Source organism: Stylophora pistillata, chromosome 7 (genome assembly GCF_964205215.1).
Source record: "Stylophora pistillata chromosome 7, jaStyPist1.2, whole genome shotgun sequence".
In the NCBI taxonomy this organism is placed as follows: domain Eukaryota; kingdom Metazoa; phylum Cnidaria; class Anthozoa; order Scleractinia; family Pocilloporidae; genus Stylophora; species Stylophora pistillata.
The window spans coordinates 20275434-20292802 of record NC_142525.1 but is presented as its reverse complement, the minus strand read 5'-3'; the positions used below and the strand labels follow the sequence as shown (position 1 = coordinate 20292802).

At 39.0% G+C, this 17369-nt stretch overlaps 1 protein-coding gene and 1 pseudogene across 2 annotated transcripts in view; one reads left to right on the top strand and one right to left on the bottom strand.

Moving 5' to 3' along the window:
* LOC148727003 (scavenger receptor cysteine-rich domain-containing protein DMBT1-like) overlaps positions 1 to 9294 on the top strand; it is a 50623-nt pseudogene extending 41329 nt beyond the window's left edge. The window contains exons 18-21 of the transcript XR_015989459.1: positions 5256 to 5296; positions 7338 to 7434; positions 7556 to 7655; positions 8046 to 9294. The product of XR_015989459.1 is annotated as a scavenger receptor cysteine-rich domain-containing protein DMBT1-like (transcript). The remainder of the gene's footprint in view (positions 1 to 5255; positions 5297 to 7337; positions 7435 to 7555; positions 7656 to 8045) is intronic.
* Positions 9295 to 9761: 467 nt separating this feature from the next.
* LOC148727002 (uncharacterized) lies at positions 9762 to 11623 on the bottom strand. Its single transcript, XM_088727290.1, has one exon. The coding sequence runs from the start codon at positions 11559 to 11561 to the stop codon at positions 10605 to 10607; it is 957 nt and encodes a 318-aa protein (XP_088583416.1). The 5' UTR covers positions 11562 to 11623; the 3' UTR covers positions 9762 to 10604.
* Between the last annotated feature and the right edge of the window lie 5746 nt (positions 11624 to 17369).

Below are 17369 nucleotides of genomic sequence, written 5' to 3'. Positions count from 1 at the left end.
CTTCTAATGCGGCCCAGAATACTAACTCTCGACGCCACCTTTTTACACATATAGTCTGCGTGAGCCTTCCAAGTCATAAAATTGTCGAACACCACGCCTAGGTATTTAAAAGTAGTTTCGCAAGAAATGAGCTTTCCGATAAGATTAAGATTTAAAATACAATCGCGCTCTTTATGCCTTCGAGATGTAAATAGTACACACTTAGTTTTTGAAACATTGAGAACAAGATTGTTGTCTTCTAGCCATTCAGATAGACATTGAAGATCTTGATTAAAGTAAAAAGTTAAATTGTCTACTGTTGGGCCAGCAAGATATAAAACTGTGTCGTCAGCGTACATATTTACAGAACAGTGTTTGACACAACGTGGTAAATCATTAATGTAGACAATGAATAACAGGGGTCCGAGGATGGACCCTTGTGGCACTCCAGAAGTTATAGCAAGCTCTTCAGATGAATGAGAATCAATTTGCACGAACTGCTTTCTTCCTGTAAAGTAGTCCTTAAACCATAGAAGGCTTTCCTCGCATATACCATAGTACTCTAATTTTCTGAGCAAAATATCATGGTCAACTGTGTCGAAAGCCTTTGCCGGGTCAATAAACACAGAACCAGTAACAAGGCCCTTATCCATATTCAGGAGAATCTCGTCGGCGAAATAAGTTACAGCCGTCTCAGTTGAGTGCATTCTTCTAAAACCGGACTGTAATTTACAGAGCAAGTTATGATCATCAAAAAAACTTGCAAGCTGCTTGTGGATTAAACGCTCTAGGACTTTAGATATCACTGGTAATACCGATATGGGGCGGTAGTTTCTTGGGTCATCTTTTGAACCTGATTTATGTAAAGGGGTCACCTTCGCTTTTTTCCATTCTGCAGGGATAACGTTTTGTTGGATAGTTAAATTAAAAATGAGCGATAGTGGATAGGCCAGGGCGTCTGATCCGTCTTTTAGTAGACGAGATGGAATACCATCAACACCTGTAGCTTTCTTCGGTTTTAAATCTTTAAGAGCCTTTCTAACTTCCGTCACGGTGATCTTTCGTAGATTTTGCGGTAGCCATTTGGAAAAGGATCGCGCGGTTGATCGGTGGATCGACCTTATTTCTTCGGCACAAGAGACAAAGAAGCTATTGAAGGTGTTACACTTGTCTTTTGCTTCATTAGCTGTACGAGCAGTAGCGCTGCTACTCTTTGAGCCATTTCCGAGTAGCCGTTTTAGGTTTTTCCAGGTCCCACGGGAATCTCCCCTTGTCTCCTGGAACAGTTCGTTGTAATATCTTTCTTTCTCTTTTCTGAGCTTCAAAGTCACAACATTGCGTAAGCGCTTGTAAGAGCTCCAATGAAGCTCATCGTTTGACCTCAATGCCAGATTATGAAAGCAGTCTCTTTCATTTATTAGATGTTTTACCTCACGTGTCAGCCATGGTACTTTATTTCCCCTGACTCGCACGCGGATTCTTGGGGCATGGGTGTCGGCTACTTCACAAAAAAGGTGTTTAAATGAGTCCCATGCGTCCTCAACATCTGCGAAGGAATTTATCAATGACCATGGAACTTTTTTAGATCTTCAATGAAAGCATCACGATTAAAACGCTTGAAATTCCGGGTATCAATTATCCTCGGGGGAGGCGGTTTCAAACGATGTAATTTACGGACGGCATATGTTGCGGAGTGATCACTAAAGCCAACTGGTATTACCCCGGAGACATATAGATCCGGACGACTGGTAAAAAATAAATCGATCAGGGTCTTTGAATTTTCAGTTATGCGAGTGAAATTGTCAATAATCTGCCGCAGACTACACTCTTTCGCCATGTTCATAAAGCGCTTCGTAGATGCAGGTTTATTCGACTGTTTCAGGTCGAAATTCAGATCCCCGGTAATGACAATTTCCTTTTCCCGATCAGCCATTACTGTTAACATATTTCTCAAGCCCTCAACGTAAGTTGCAACGTTGTCCGCATTCGGTGGGCGGTAGCAGGAACAGAAAATAAAACCTTTAGATTTTGGAGGTGTTATTTCCATCCAAAGGCATTGAATATCCGGTTGATCATTTTCAAATTCTTGAATAACTTTGTAATTGAGGTTCGAGGAAATGTAAATGAGAACACCACCATTTCGGCGAGTTTTATCTCTTCGTACAAGTGAGTAGCCGGGAAGCTGAATTTCACTGTCACTGATTGATGAATCTAGCCAAGTTTCGTTTAGGGACAGAACGTGCGGTAGGTGGGTCTCACAAAAAACTCGGATCTCATCCATCTTGTTGACAAGACTTCGCACATTCAAATTACAAATTCTTAAGCCTTTTACCGTACTCAACTTGAAGTTTCCACTTTGAGAAGTTGATTTTGGACCAGGGTTTCGCTCAACATTGCCACTGGACAAGAGTAGCGATAAGCATAGGCAATAGGCCAAAGTAGAGGTGGTGTGCTTTGAGAGTTTGACTTTATGGTTGCCCGCCATATCGACTGCTCGAGCTGCAAACTCATTCAGCGCAGTTTGAGCTATTTTTTCCTTGAAGTCGCTTTTCCAGCGCTCGTTTAATCCTTCCAAAGGTTCTTCACCAAGCAGACTGCCATGTCGAAATATTTTATGCCGGTTTACCGGCAAAATAAAGCAAAGAAGGTGAAATAAGTAAAGAGCTGCCGAGATGCCAACCAACCCTCTTGGCGCCATGTTTCCAACATGGTAGCAATTAACCGCAAGCGCCAATCAGTAAAAGATATCAGGACTGTCAAACTTATCATCAGGATAATAACTCGACATGTGCATAACACTATGTTAGGGAAATCTGTTAAGGGGGTTCGTCAGGCATTATCTGTTGGCATGACAACAGTACAGTAGTGCTAAAAGATCCTCTGAAACTCAGTTTTTGAAAGATATCTCAAAAACCAAGTCGATGACCTAGTTTTTTTTCAAATTTCTTAAACATCATCACATTCTCTACCTGTATAAGTGATATTAAAAAAAAACTATCTAGCAGAACTTGAATTATTTAGGAAAATTCTGCTTTGAAATGTAAAAAAATTTCCACTAGATAAATTATTTTTAATTTTCTTCAGGAATGCGTAATGATGAAAGTAATTTGTATCCCAAAAAATCAGGGTAGGTCACCCAACTAATTTTCGAGATATTAGTTCATAAACTTAGCAAGGTTTATTTCCGGTTTTTGCAATTTTAGCTCACACTTTTATATCTGGTCACGCGTTTTAAACGATACCGCTGACTCACGGGCTCATTTTCGCGAGGACGAGTCCGTGTCCGCGCGATTGATCGATGGATGCCCTCAGCGCGAAAAAAATCGTTCATCCTGAAGATGGATTCACATTGTTTTGGGATTTTACACCTTCCTGAAAAAAAAGCCATCATTTGAGACTCAGACTGCTTACCGTTACGATGGTTGGAAATGAACTCCGGAGAGAAACTCCGGAGAGAATTCTCTAGCGGAATTCGATATATTATGACAAGTTGATTTTGCAGATGGCGCCAATGCCAGTACTCCATTGAGGCCGTTGATGTTGAGTTTCTCGTACACAGATTGTAGTGTAACATGAGACAAACCAACATCTGCCAGCTTCTGGACCATGTTTGTTGAAAGATGAAGCTTTCCATCGAATATCTGGATGGTAACTTGTCGTTGTTCTGAGAAGATGGCTTGATCGAAGGCTTCATTCGGCGATGCACATTTACCATGATTGACTGATATAATTGTTCATGTGCAATTTGAAGTGCAGGAGTGGAGGAGTGAAAAGAATTTGATTTGACGTCTTCCAGGTTGTCATGAGCGTCGGACCCAGCGGAAATTAGGATTTCATATACATCAGTAATTTGTTGGTCGTCACAGATTTCGGGAATTTCCATAATCTTCGAGATACTAGAGATATGAACAAGCCTTGGCTTTATTTTTCTTTTTTTCTCTTTGCCACTGTCATAACCGTGAACTTTCATTATTCTATTTTAAATGGAACATAAAGCTAATTTTGCAATCTTTTCTTAACAAGTGCGAGTTTGCATTTTCGTAGTTGTAATTTACAGTTTATGGAGGGAAATATCAACAATATTTCTCACGAGTTTGAAATGAATATTTTATTTTAATTTTACCGTCTGTGGTTGAATTAGAATTAAAGTCTCATCTACATTTTTATGATCTCCGGCTTGTTTACTGAAAATTGTGTTTATTTTTATGGCAGCATTTACAATTCTCCATTTCCGTTAATAAAACTGTCAATGTTTACAGTCCTGGATCCAACAATGATTTCATTTTCCTTTTCATCTTCCAGTGAGTTGTTTAGGAAATTTCTCGGTCATTTCATTTTATTAGGAATCAAATTCAATATGAAACAGATCGTAGGACTCAGAGGTATCCACTTAAATTTCTCTTGGAACAAAGTAAGACCCACCGAATGCACTCGACGCGACTTTATTGATGAGGTGTCGACTTCACCATCCTCTTTTAGCTCGTTAAATAAAATTTTTTTCACCACTTTTGGCAAGAATCCTGCCATCTGAACATTTTCCTACCTGCTTTCAAGAAGTAAACTTTCCATTTTTGTTCTCAAATAACCACTTCCGTTGGAAACAATAGAGGTATCCGGCTATTTTGAAACGCTCATGGCGGCCATGTTTGGTTACACTCGCCCGCGGATCTGATCGCGCGCGCCTTCGCTTATTTCTCCCGCGAGTAATAAGCTTGTGTGTATCTTGGAATCCATTCTCCACGCAGTCAAAGAAACCCTTTCGAGCTTCCTTAAATAAAAATGGCTTACCTTATTCCACACGTGTGTTGTTTGCTCCTGGTGTCGTTATTTTACCGATTTAACTTGACTTAAGCGGATTTTGAATCCTGGCTTTCTCTTCTTAAAGATAAGACAAGGCCAAACACTTCTGTCCGGACAACCTGCCGAACGAAGTAATCATTTTAGCCAGAGATCGTTCTTTAAATGTACTTAGCTATGTTTCTAATCTTAAATAAGTTGCTGTTGTTGTTGTTGTTGTTGTTGTTGTTGCTCTTACAAGCATGAACCAATTATTCCTTGACATAGCAGACGCAACTTGTTCACGTTATAATAATCGCAATATGTGTAGTTAGGAATTAGATAACATAGATGCGCGCAAAGTTTTAAGTTCTTTTCTGCAAATTTTACCAGTTTAGATAAGGATTATAAACTTTTTCAAACAAAACACTTCGTTAACTTATACAGTTTTAATGTCTTCAACCAGGTATTTTACTCATGTTTGCATTACCTCTCTGCAGATGGAGTTATGGAGTTGTCCTTTATGAGATTTTCACCATAGGTAACATCTAACGGAAATAGCTCTTATTCCAGATCCGCGTGCGTGGTTTAGTATGTCAGCGGTTTCATTCATTAGCATACGCAAAAGAGAGGCTCTCGGGTCAAGCACCTCTGAAGACTACTAGAGGAAGTATATAAAAGTTAGAACCTTGTGAAAATTTGGGTAAAATATCATGACGAGACATTACATAGTCTGCTTGTACGAGCCGAGCTTTCCGTTATCAAACAAAGATCATCTCCAGAAGTCACTAGTAAAAATCCGAAGAGAAAACACTTCTTTAAGTAAAAAAAAATTTATGCAGCATGCATTTTGGGCCAGAATGCTTTGTGAAGTCTCAAGGAGAACAGCGAATGAGACTAAAACAGGAAGCTATATGGCAAACTTTCACAACGAAAGTGTGTTCTATCAGTGTTTTGCACGTGACCATGTCTAAATAAGGCAATGTTTTATTGTTTACGCTCCTCTAATCTTCAGTTTTTCCGTCATCTTGAGCTTTTCTTTCAATGAAATCGCAGACAACGTTTTGCCTACTACAAACGGGGAGGTCGTCTCCCCCACGTACCAGTCATGACCATTCTGGACGATTAGGAAGACCAGTGCTTGTAACAGCTGCCATGGTAGTAACTGTTTTGTTCGCTCCATTCACTTGTTTACATGCCTAAGTGCTGCCACTTTTCACGAAAATCGTCTTCTCATTCGTCCTTGGAATAGCTTATAACCCTGTTTAAAAGAAAAGGTACACAGACACTAAGATTTTGAAATAATTTGTCATCAGGGTAAAAATGCCAAAATTGAAAACAATATTATGAACTCACCTTTGAACTCTTTGGCAGTTCCTTTCCAATAAGAAAGTCATTCCTTCGGCATTTCTTTCGTAAGATCGCTTGAAAATTACCGCCTAAAAATTTCTCTTTCTCTTCGCTGATTTTGGAAATGATGTAGCATTTTCGACAACCATGTTTACAATCTTCAGGGAAGCTTGACCCGATAGCCTTGCCTTCGCGCACGCTAATATAAGGAACCGCTGTCCAACTAAACCACGAACAGAACTGTTAAGCTCTGGAACTTCATATGTATCCTTCGAGAATTTTATTATTTCCCATCTTATGTACTTACCTCGGACCTCTTTTGATGCAGGTTACACTTGTACCTGGACCTTGATCAGAACCTGCCCCTGCCATCGCAAACAATTGTATTTCCTTTTTTTTTTTTACAAAACTGTCCTTTTCAGGATTAATTTATTTATTTATTTACTTTTTAATATAGGGGAGTGTCTCGCATGGGACCTCGCGTCCCGTTCACAACCCCCCCTTTTGGGTCTTTGTAATATGTACTAAGTGCTACGGTTGTGTGTTTCTTTTTTTTTTCTTTTTTAGAAGTCAAACCCAAGAAAGTTGTTGAAATTAAAAAAAATTAAATTGAAATTGAACACAGAACTGGAGTAAGAGCTATTTATAAGACTATGTGGAGTTATTTCTGCAAAAAATGTTTGCAACTGTGCTTGTTTCAATTGAACAATGCTGTGAGCGCAGTTACGCGTGATTGTGCTTGTCTATTTACAGGTGATGTACAGGTCTTCAAAATATCCACACCCTTACAGTGCTAAACATAAGTAGAGAAACACGTGATAAGAGAACGAAACTTACAAATTAACACAAATGAAGAAAAATGTTCACCTTAAAGATGCATAGCTTTACAGGCATTTAAGAATCGACGAAGCTGTTTTTTAAGAAAAGGGAACATAAACATTGATCTAATGGACTAAATTCAAGCAAAAAACTTGACAAACTACTCGGCTTAAGTTAGGTAACATTACGCAACGATACAAATAATCACAAACACTCGCAGGCAATTATCGCGTAAAAGCAATACACACGTGAAACAGCGTGACAGCAAAGTTTCGCGGAAACAAATGCATTTTGTTCAGGTATGCAAACTTCTGTGCAAATGTATACTTTATCAACTGACATAGGTCGGTGCTTTCGGTGATGGTCGTTCTTTGACACAATTACATATTGATTTTCTTGTTTTTCTCTTTCAGGCGGTTCACCCTACCCACAACTGGATGGAAAAAAAATTGTTAACTTACTCGAAGAAGGATACAGAATGCCTAAACCGCAACACGTAAATGATGAATTGTAAGCTTTTGTAAACTCTTCTCCATCATTTCAACAGGAAATATTTTATAAACTCTCACACATAGATTATGCCTGTTGTTTGCGAGATCAAATAATATTATATTCCATGTAAAATTACTAGGTATCAGATCATGATGAGATGCTGGCAAGATAACCCGGATGAAAGACCAGCATTCACTGGGTTAAAAACTCAGCTCAAAGACATGGAAACTTCACAGAAGGTCAGGAAAGTGATGAACATAGCAATTTGCTTTTATGCTGAAGTGTCTTTAAATTAATAGATTGTCATTCAGATAGCCGAGTAAGATGTAATCACCTCTTCCAATTCGTGCAAAAATTGGCTATTGCTTCTTCAGCGGTTAATATCGGTGCATGAGAGGCACAACTAAATTTCCATATAACACAAGAAACCTTTATGGTCATGAGATAAAAGATGATGAGATTTTTGCAAAAATGCGCTGAGATGCCTGTAAAAGTAGTAAATGCTAACGTCTTAAAATACCAGCTCACACTGAGCTGACAGCTGATGTACATGGATAACTGCATTCAGTTGAACGTAAAAGGGAAACAAGTTCAGTTCCATAATGGTATTAATTTCTTTTGTTCCTTAGACACTGATCGACATGAGAATGTACGACAAGAAGTTGTATGCAAACGTAGAGGATTTGAGCGTGTAGTGAGGTACACGGTCGTCAGTGTTTGAAAGACTAATTGTTTCAACGCTTCGTCGCAACAAGTTTTAGGAAATGATTGCTTACTTTGTAAAGGATTTTGCTGATCGATCAGGCTAACATATATGATACTCATCAAGTTTCATTTTTCGTAAGCGGTAAAATGCGCCTACATATAAGTTTTCGCATTCCAAGTCAAATATTCTGACATCTTGCTATTTAAGAATCTTAAAGGAGCACTCTTATGAAACTTCCCTGTAATTTGGGAACCCGAAAAATCCAAATATTTTTACATAAAGACTTGAAATGTTTACTAGTTAATCGTCTCTGAATTTTTTTTTCCGAATTATCACACGGGAAGATCGTCAAGCTCGCGATTTTCTTTTGACCCGCCATTAGTTTACGTAATCAATTGCCAGACTCAAGAAGACTGGGGCGAGTTTTTAGCGTAACGTACGTTACTCATTTGACGCGCCGTGCACTTTTGTCGTGCAAGTGACAGAAACAAACTAGAGAGAATTAATGAAAGAGGTCTACGTACAGTCTGCAAAGATCGAGTCTCTCCTTATAGTGACCTTCTTACACACGATGGAATGACTAATCTATATAACAGGAGATTACAAGATATCGCTATCTTTATGTTCAAAATCAGGAATAGATTACTGCCTTACAATATACTAGAACTCTTCTCGCCATCGCCTTCGAACTACAACCTGAGGAACTCGGACTTTCATGTTCAAAGGGTAAAAACTGTCAAATACGGAAAGCATTCCGTCAGATTTTTTGGGCCATTTTTATGGTCAAAATTGAGCATGGAGGACGGAAACGAGACCTCCTTAAGAAGGTTTAAAGCAAATATAAGGAAAAAAGATCTGAGCGAATTGGTTAGTGAAAACGCATGTAAAAGGTGCCGCCTGTGTAACTCGTAATTCATAAACAGAAAATATTATAACTAGTAGAGTTGATATATTATAAAATTGTATACATAGTTTTTATTGCATATGTGTACTTTTACGTATATTGACTATTGTATATATTTGAAGAAGTTTTGAATAGTTAAATCTTATTATCTTATAGTATTATTAATATATATTTATCATTAATAAGTAATATAAGTAGCGTCCCCTATTAGTAAACCTGAGGGCAAGCTAGAAGATTAGACACTTAAATAAAGCTGTTGATTGATTGATTGACTGATTGATTGATTGATTGATTGATTGACCGCACGTCGGAGCAAAGTGAGTGTGAATATTTTCAGAACTCAATAATTACCCGTAACGCTTCATGCTAATAACACTTAAAAATCCAACCCATCTTCAGACTCGCTGGAAAAGTATCTTACAGAACTAATCTCCTGCCTTGTCTGGATAACTATCGCTGTCTTTGACAACTCTGAAGGCAAAGGCGACTGGAGAACCACGATCGCGCTTCGTAACGACGGCCAGCTAAAGTCAGCAAACAGCACACAACTCCAAACAAAATGACTCCCTTGTACTGCTATTTGTTAAGATGTTGTTTGAAAAGAGTTCCATATAATCTCATACATTAATTATGCATTCATTTCAAAAAGAGTAAATGTAAAGGTTTCTTTGCAACACTCTATTTAACAATTGGTTCCTGCTTTAGCGTGCATTATCACGAAAGAATCGTAAGAGTTGCCCGAGGCAATAGCCGAGGGCAACTCTAGCTTCTTGAGTGCTCTCCAAACTTCCCACGTGCTCCATAACTCGATAGTGCACAGCTGAAAGCATGAACCAATTGTTTTAGAACATATATAACTTGGATATATCAACAAAGTTGAAGTGGTAAATTGGCCACCGTAACGATTACAAAAGCTGACGTTTCGAGCGTTAGCCCTTCGTCGGAGCGAATAGAGGAATTGTGGGTTGTGTGTGCTTTTAAAGGCAGAGAATGGAGCTACGTTATTGGTAGGAACATGGCAACGAGAAAAACAGGAATATTTTCCTTGGAAATTTTAGCCAGTACTTGATCCAAGTCAGACAAAAAAATCATTTAACTTCGAGTCGGGTGGACGATAGATAACACCAACAATTAAATTTTTCCTTTGTCCTATTTATTTCAACAAACAAGGATTCAGCAGATTTGTCCTCAGGGAATTCTAGATGAAGACATTCCTTGTAATTTAAATGTACACCAATGTAAAGGCCAACACCTCCACCAATGTGATTAACTCTAGGTTTATGCAAAAAATTGTAATCCGCCATATCGGAAAAATGATAACAATCATCAAGCAAAGTCTCAGAAATCCCTATAATAGGAAACTTTACTTGAAGTTGGCCAAGAAAATTTGTAAGCCTACCGAGTTTATTAAATAAACTACGAATGTTCATATGGAGGAGAGAAAGGCCAGTGCTACGTGCCAAATTTAGGCGACTTTGGTTTTCGGTTAACATGTTGTTAAAACTATCTTCCGTGTAGTATTTACAGCTACTGTTTTTTAAATAAAAATTCACTTCAGGATCATTGTTTTTACAAAGACTAAAATTCACATAATAAAGGATTAAACTTTAACTTAGATAATCTATCAGGATCAAAATTGATGGTACCGCCATTCATAAATTCAAAGAGAGTTAGCAGAAACTCATCATCATCCAAATTATAGAATGGCATGGAAGATAAACTATTAACCCTCTGGTTTGTCACGAATAATAAGGCGATCAACAACAAAATAAGAAATTTTACCCGCATTCTTAGCAACCTTAAACTTCTCAAGTTAAGATGAGCCTCCCGCTTTTTCAGAGTTGGGAGCATGACATCTTGACTAACATGCAAACCGACGGGCTTTTCTTTCCGTGCTTTACGTAGAACTTGCTCATGTTGCTTCCAGCCGCGACGACGGCACACTACTGTGCGTGGCTCATTTGTGTTAGTATTGCCTTTCTTCTTTCGTCGCTCCACACGATGAGCTCTCTCGATATCTATATCTAAGTCAAGCTTAGCCTTGATGGCGTTTTTAACTTTTGATTCCACTTCATCCCAGGTTTCATTCTCGCCTTCGGCAATTCCTTTGATACGGATATTATTTCTCCTCGATTGATTTTCTAGGTACTCCGCTTTTAACTCTTGTTGCGCCAGATCTGAATTTAACTGGTCGATCTCGTCCTTGGCGTCCTCAAGCTTTGATGCAATGGTTTTAAGTTCTTCGATGTCTTTTTGGGAAAATTCCAAGCTTGCTTTGAGGAAATTAAACGACTCAACAACGCCATCTACCCTCGCCGTGAGCGATTTCACAACTGAATCAAAAAGCGTTCGAAGCATTGATTCTTGAACTTTGAGCATTTCCCGAACTGACTGTAAGGAAACAGACTCATCCGTGTCCACAGAAGCTCGAGCTTCGTCGGCGTAAGAAGCTTCGTCGCTTTGGTGACCTTGTTCATCACCAATGGCGGCCACAGCCACGAGGTGTTTGGCCTGTTTATGATTATTCTTCACCATAATTTCGTAAATTTCGATAACAAATAGAGCTACACACAAATAATAGATATAATAACTTCCTTTCGTTGAAGAGATAAAGCAATTGAAAGCATTTTAAAGCACCTTCATGCGACGACGGCTTCACGATGAGTATCAAGCAAGTGAAAGTACAAAAATACTTCTCTAACTAACCAGAATACAACTTCACGATGTCATGTCACTGAACACAGCACTATGAGGAAGAATTTTTTTTCGTCAAAGTGAGGTATTTTGTTTGCCATTCCTTTAAGAAAGCCAAAAAAAGTAATTGTTCTGCGCATTCAAGGGCAATGACGTGGAAAATCCACCCCTAATTTATTTTAAACGTGTGATACAAGTAGTCTTAAAGGATAAACATCTCCCTTGTATTTGAACACCTTCTCTCATATTGAGGTAAGAAATTTTAGATGAACGCGTTATAACTAATAGTAATGATATGGAATTCGCTTCCAGGCGTATCATTAACTTTACAATAGCAAGCAACCAGGCATTGATTATTCGTTTTTTACCCTGAAGCTACAAACCTTTTGCCCTCAGTCTCATTATATTGCTCATTTGAGAGAACAGCATCTTAACTAAGAAAATATGTCCCACAAATGAGCTAAAAACTGATCATTTTATATGTTATGCAAAAAAATATACATTGATGCGTGTTTTCTCGAAAGAAGGACAAACCACTTCACAGGATCGCTAATTTTAGGATCTTGCTCCGGTCTTCACGATTCTATCTGGTCGTGCGAATAGTGTGACAAAATGAATTTGCGACCATCTTAGCCACTGGAATTCCTAGCCAAACATGGTAGTGATTTCCGCTGACCAGCAGTCGTCCCTTACTGGCTGCTCAGGAAAAACTCAAGTTATCACACAACAACTTCATTTACCTGAAGCAAGTGATTTATCAAGAGATATTTTATAGTTCACCATAATGTCAAAACTTACTCAAACCTCGACTGAATGGGCCCCTTCGCTCGAGCACAGACTTTACCTGCCTTCGTTTAGGCAGGCAGAGGCTATTACGCAATCATCTTTTAAGGCGTATCCGCCCTCCAACCAAAACTGCCCAACACTCAGCAAAACCATTTTTTCCTACTGTTTCATTCGAACTAATCATAGGACGTATCAAACAATATCGAACCAAGTAATGGTTACTATTAAAGGACGTTTCAAGTTCATTGTTTTTTTTCTTTTAATGTCTACTTAACAAATTTCCCAGGCATAATTTACATATCGATCAGTTTATTCGGCAGAAGGGTGCATGATCTTAAGGACATAACCCTACTTGTCTCCTCGAGTGATAGCTACGAACCCACAAAAGGGGAGACTAAAGCACAATATTTTGAGAAATACAGGAGAATCTAAAAGCATCTCTGTCGAAGAAAAAGTCCATATTCCCCTCTTAGGCAGGTCTTCGATGAAAGCCCACCAACGGAGTGGGTATGTTACTTTCGGCCATTTGCGCTCATACTCCCTATAACGCGAAAAGAAGTATGAGCAGTGCAGAAATTATGTGCTAAATATGAAGCAGGGGAGGACAAACTAAACCTCGCGAAACGTTTTTCTAGTCATGAATATTTAATTTTTTTCTTAGATGAACTTGATTTCTTCTGGTGGATAACAACTACAAAAAAGGCTATGACAGGTGACGGTTACAGTTTGACTCTATCTGCGGTCTTTCCTTGCACTTAGGTAGCATGGAAAGCCGTAAAAATCTTCAACAAAAGCTCATCTTTCAAACCGGCAGTCTAAATCCCACAGGGATCAATGAACGCTTTTCATTCCACTAATTTATTCATGTTTTTCTCGTTGTCATGCACCCACCAATAACGTAGCTCCATTTTCTGCCTTTAAAAGCACACACAACCCACAATTCCTCTATTCGCTCCGACGAAGGGCTAACGCTCGAAACTTCAGCTTTTGTAATCATTACGGTGGCCAATTTACCATTTCAACTTTGTTGATATATCCAAATTATTTCGTTACTCCCACCGATGCAGCCCCAAACAGTTTCTTTCGAAACTATCAGCCTTTATTCATTTACAGTTTGACTCTAATTACAGTATGATCTAATAACAACTGTTTACGATTGACTGAATAGGAACTGGTGGCATTTATGTTTTGCTGAACTTAGCAAGTTTTCACAGTTTCTACGTTGAATTTTATATATTTTTAGCGATAGCATAAAAAACTCGATAGCTTAAAAATCCTATCGTTACAATCCTAGCTGTAATCCTTGCTACGGGTGAATGGGCCAGACTCACGCAGCTTGCTGCGCGCCAAAAAACTGTAGGTTTCTTCTCAAAATTAAAAATAAATGTTGTGTCAAGTACAGTCAACTGAAAAGAAGCTTAACGACCAAAGACTCACGGTCTCATAAAATCTACAGTTACGATGAATTAATCTTAAACACTAGCTACCACTGGGTGACAATGTGATCTGGTGTCCAAAATTCTCTTTAAGTTAAAATCACGGGGCGGCTCTTCAAATTTTATTAAAACCAACAAATGTGGTTTTTTGGATTTTGCAATAATTATCTCGAATACCCAGTTTGTGCACAGTACATAATCAAGGTCTCGGTAAGTGTTGTTATTACTGCTGTTAACACTTATTTTGATTATGATGTTTGCGTATATCGCAAACAATTTATCCAATGGGTTCGAATAATGCTTTTCTGTTTTTTTTTTTAAAGTAACTTTCATAGAGGATGCGAGTGAGAACCAAGAAAAATATGGAAAACGAGACCGGAACACGTCGCCCCTCCTTTTAAGCACTAAATATGTAGTCACCACAAGCAATCTTCACCAGCACCACTTGCGAGTAACCGGTCGACAAAATATTTCCACTGATTATGTTGTCGTTGTGATCGCTATTCAGCGCCAATTTGTAAACTTTGGGGCCCGTTTAGTGGGGTGTAGGAAAACTTAACGTGATAACAAATAAGCGCAAAAACGTCTGGTGCAGAAAGCTCTGTAAAAGTAGGAGATAACCTGAGCTGAGGAGTGGGTATTCCAAACGGTCATTTTCTTCCGTCCAACACACCATAGTTAAGTCTGAGTCTTACAGGTTAACGAACATATGTTCAATTTTCTAAGTTTGCCGAAATTTTCGGCAAACTCGATATATCGTTTTGTGGATCTCGGGTCGCAGGAGTTGTGAAATCAAAATAGAGGAGCTTGCAAACGACACGGAGGCAAAATAAGAATGCATGCCTGACGGATTTCGTGCGTTCGAGGAGCGTTAAGTGATTCCAGCATGAACGGATTTCGTTGGCGAACGAACAAAATGTTGTTTTAGACTTCTTGAACTTTTATTGAGGAGAACAGGTTGGAAATTTTTACCAGAGTTTGTACCTATGAATATTTTTATAGGGTAACCAGCATTCTCTTAATTGTAGCTCAACGATAGCTGTTTACTATTTATCCAGACACCCAAAGCGAAAGCTGTCGCTGCGAGCTATATGTACCTGCGCTACAAATGTTCTATTTCAGTCCCTAAATTCACACTTGCTACTACAACATGTTTTATTTTGAGTGAGATATGTGAGGAAGAAGTTCGAGTGAAACGTTCCTCAAGATGGCAAGCTTATCTGTTTTGGTTTTAGCTTATTCCCTCAAAATGAAAACAAACAATGGGAACTTTAAATATACCACCATTTTACCGCAACAGTGTTTCTTAAGAAATTTTTTGTTCCCATTCCGTTGCGAGTGTAAAAGTTCTCGCGCATTCAAAGCATGTGCACCCATCTTGCCGCTGTGTCCTATGAACGCGCTCCACACTGTAGGTGTCGTTGGCGGTTTGAGATATAGTTCTCTAGTCTTAAATACCCAGTGATGTACTTCACCTGAATCACGAAGACAACATTTACACTGGAGAGAAGAGGAGGTCCAGAGAGAGTGGACGGACGCATGATTTCTGTCTGCGAGTCTTTCACTCAAAATGGCTTCAAGACATTTTCAAACGTCAAAAGCACTAATTATGACAGACCTAACGGAGAACAAAGTTGCAATGACAGGTCGAAATAGGGCCAGAAGAAAAGAATCAGGCTCACAAACCGAAGATAACGAAAGCGGCAGCAGTTGTCGCAGTATGACTTACACTTGAACCGAGATAAACCGTAAACTTGACCTGGTTCTGGCGCGTATGGAAGAAATCGACAAGATTAAAGAAAAGAAAAAGCAGTTGGAGAAAATAATCGCTGATCTGGAAAAAGAGCCTCGAGTTCGCTCACGAGTCTATTGAAACTCTGACTGGACGAGTTAACGCTCAAGCAAAGACGATCTCTGAGCTGGAAGAAGGTGTGAAAAACTTGACAAAAAGTGAAAGCTTTTAAAAGGAACGCGCAACTAAATCAGAAACCTCAGAATCGGAGATATAATTTGATATTTTATGGTATTCCTAAAGGATTGAATGATACTAGCGCCAAGACTAGAGGACGCACTGAAGTTGAAAGACAACGACATAGAGGAAATTTCAATAGAACGCGCACATCAACTTGGTCAGCAAAGTACAAATTTTGTAAGGAGCCGCGCCCGATCATAGCAAAGTTTTGTTTCTACAAGAAAAAAAGAATCAATACCATCTAATGCTCGTATTCTCGCTGTCTTCGGAATTTCACAAGACTTCCCTCAAGAGATCGTGGAAATACAAAGAGGCCTTGCGAAAGTTTTGAAACTAGCGAAGGAAGATGGGCGCGAAGCCGAATTGGTCATGACAAACTATACATCAAAGGTCAGAGATACATACCACGATCATGACCAGACAGCTTAACGGTAATAATAAGCTTAAGAATAATCTTATGACAAGAAGCTCGACTTCTCTTAACTGAAAGATGTGCTTTAGCTTGCCTTGAAGACCTTTTCAAACTAAGAATGACTCTTAAGGTAAATGCAATTGGTGATGTAATAGATGTATGTTTGTTCAGCCATGTTGATATTTATTTTTTTGTTCCTATTCAGGTGTACAGGGTATCTAATGGGAAAATCTACTATATACGAAACCCCACTAATTGATTTTAGTTTCAGCAGAGCTTCCAATATCTAATATAACTATTTCATCCTTATTTACATGCTGCAAGAGTTTCATTGTGCTAAAAGGTCCCTGGACACTAGGCCACTGAATGAAGCTACATAGCTTTTTTACATCCACTAATCAACAGGGCACACGAGTGTGTTGATATCTAGGGGCGTTGGCCAGCGGAGTCAACTTACCGTTTATTTAACACCAATATGGCTGCAAAAGTTTATTACGATTGAAGGAAACTAAATGCACCAAGTCCGGACACTAACATCCATTTAATTAAACCAGTGGGTGGAAAAAAACGGGGATCGTGTACCCACGACCATGGGTGGGAGATACGTCATTATTGATTTGGAAGTCGGTAAGCTAATCTTGACGATCTGTCATGTTTATGCGCCTAACAAAGACGACCGTTTTTTCTTCCAAAATGTACGTGAACAAACGATAACGCTAGGGTATGAGGAAATTGGTCTGGGGGGGGGTAAGTCTTGTTATGGATGTCACGAAGGAAAGAAAGGGTAGGAAATCAACTACACACCGAAACTCCTTGAGACTGATTTAAAATATTCGGGATAATTTTGATCTGACCGACATATCGCGGGACTTAAACCCTGAAGGGAGAAGATACACAGGGAGACAAAACAAGCTAAGAACAGTCTAATAAAGAACATATTTGAAGAAGAAAAAAAGTTTGGTAGTAGAACATGATTTTTGTTTTGGAAAATAGATCCGTACTTGGCGTATTCTGGCCAAGGCGGGGACTTCAAGCTAACCGCG

Excerpts from the sequence above, each read along its gene's own strand:
- LOC148727002 (XM_088727290.1), bottom strand. The coding sequence starts at position 11,561 with ATGGTGAAGAATAATCATAAACAGGCCAAACACCTCGTGGCTGTGGCC.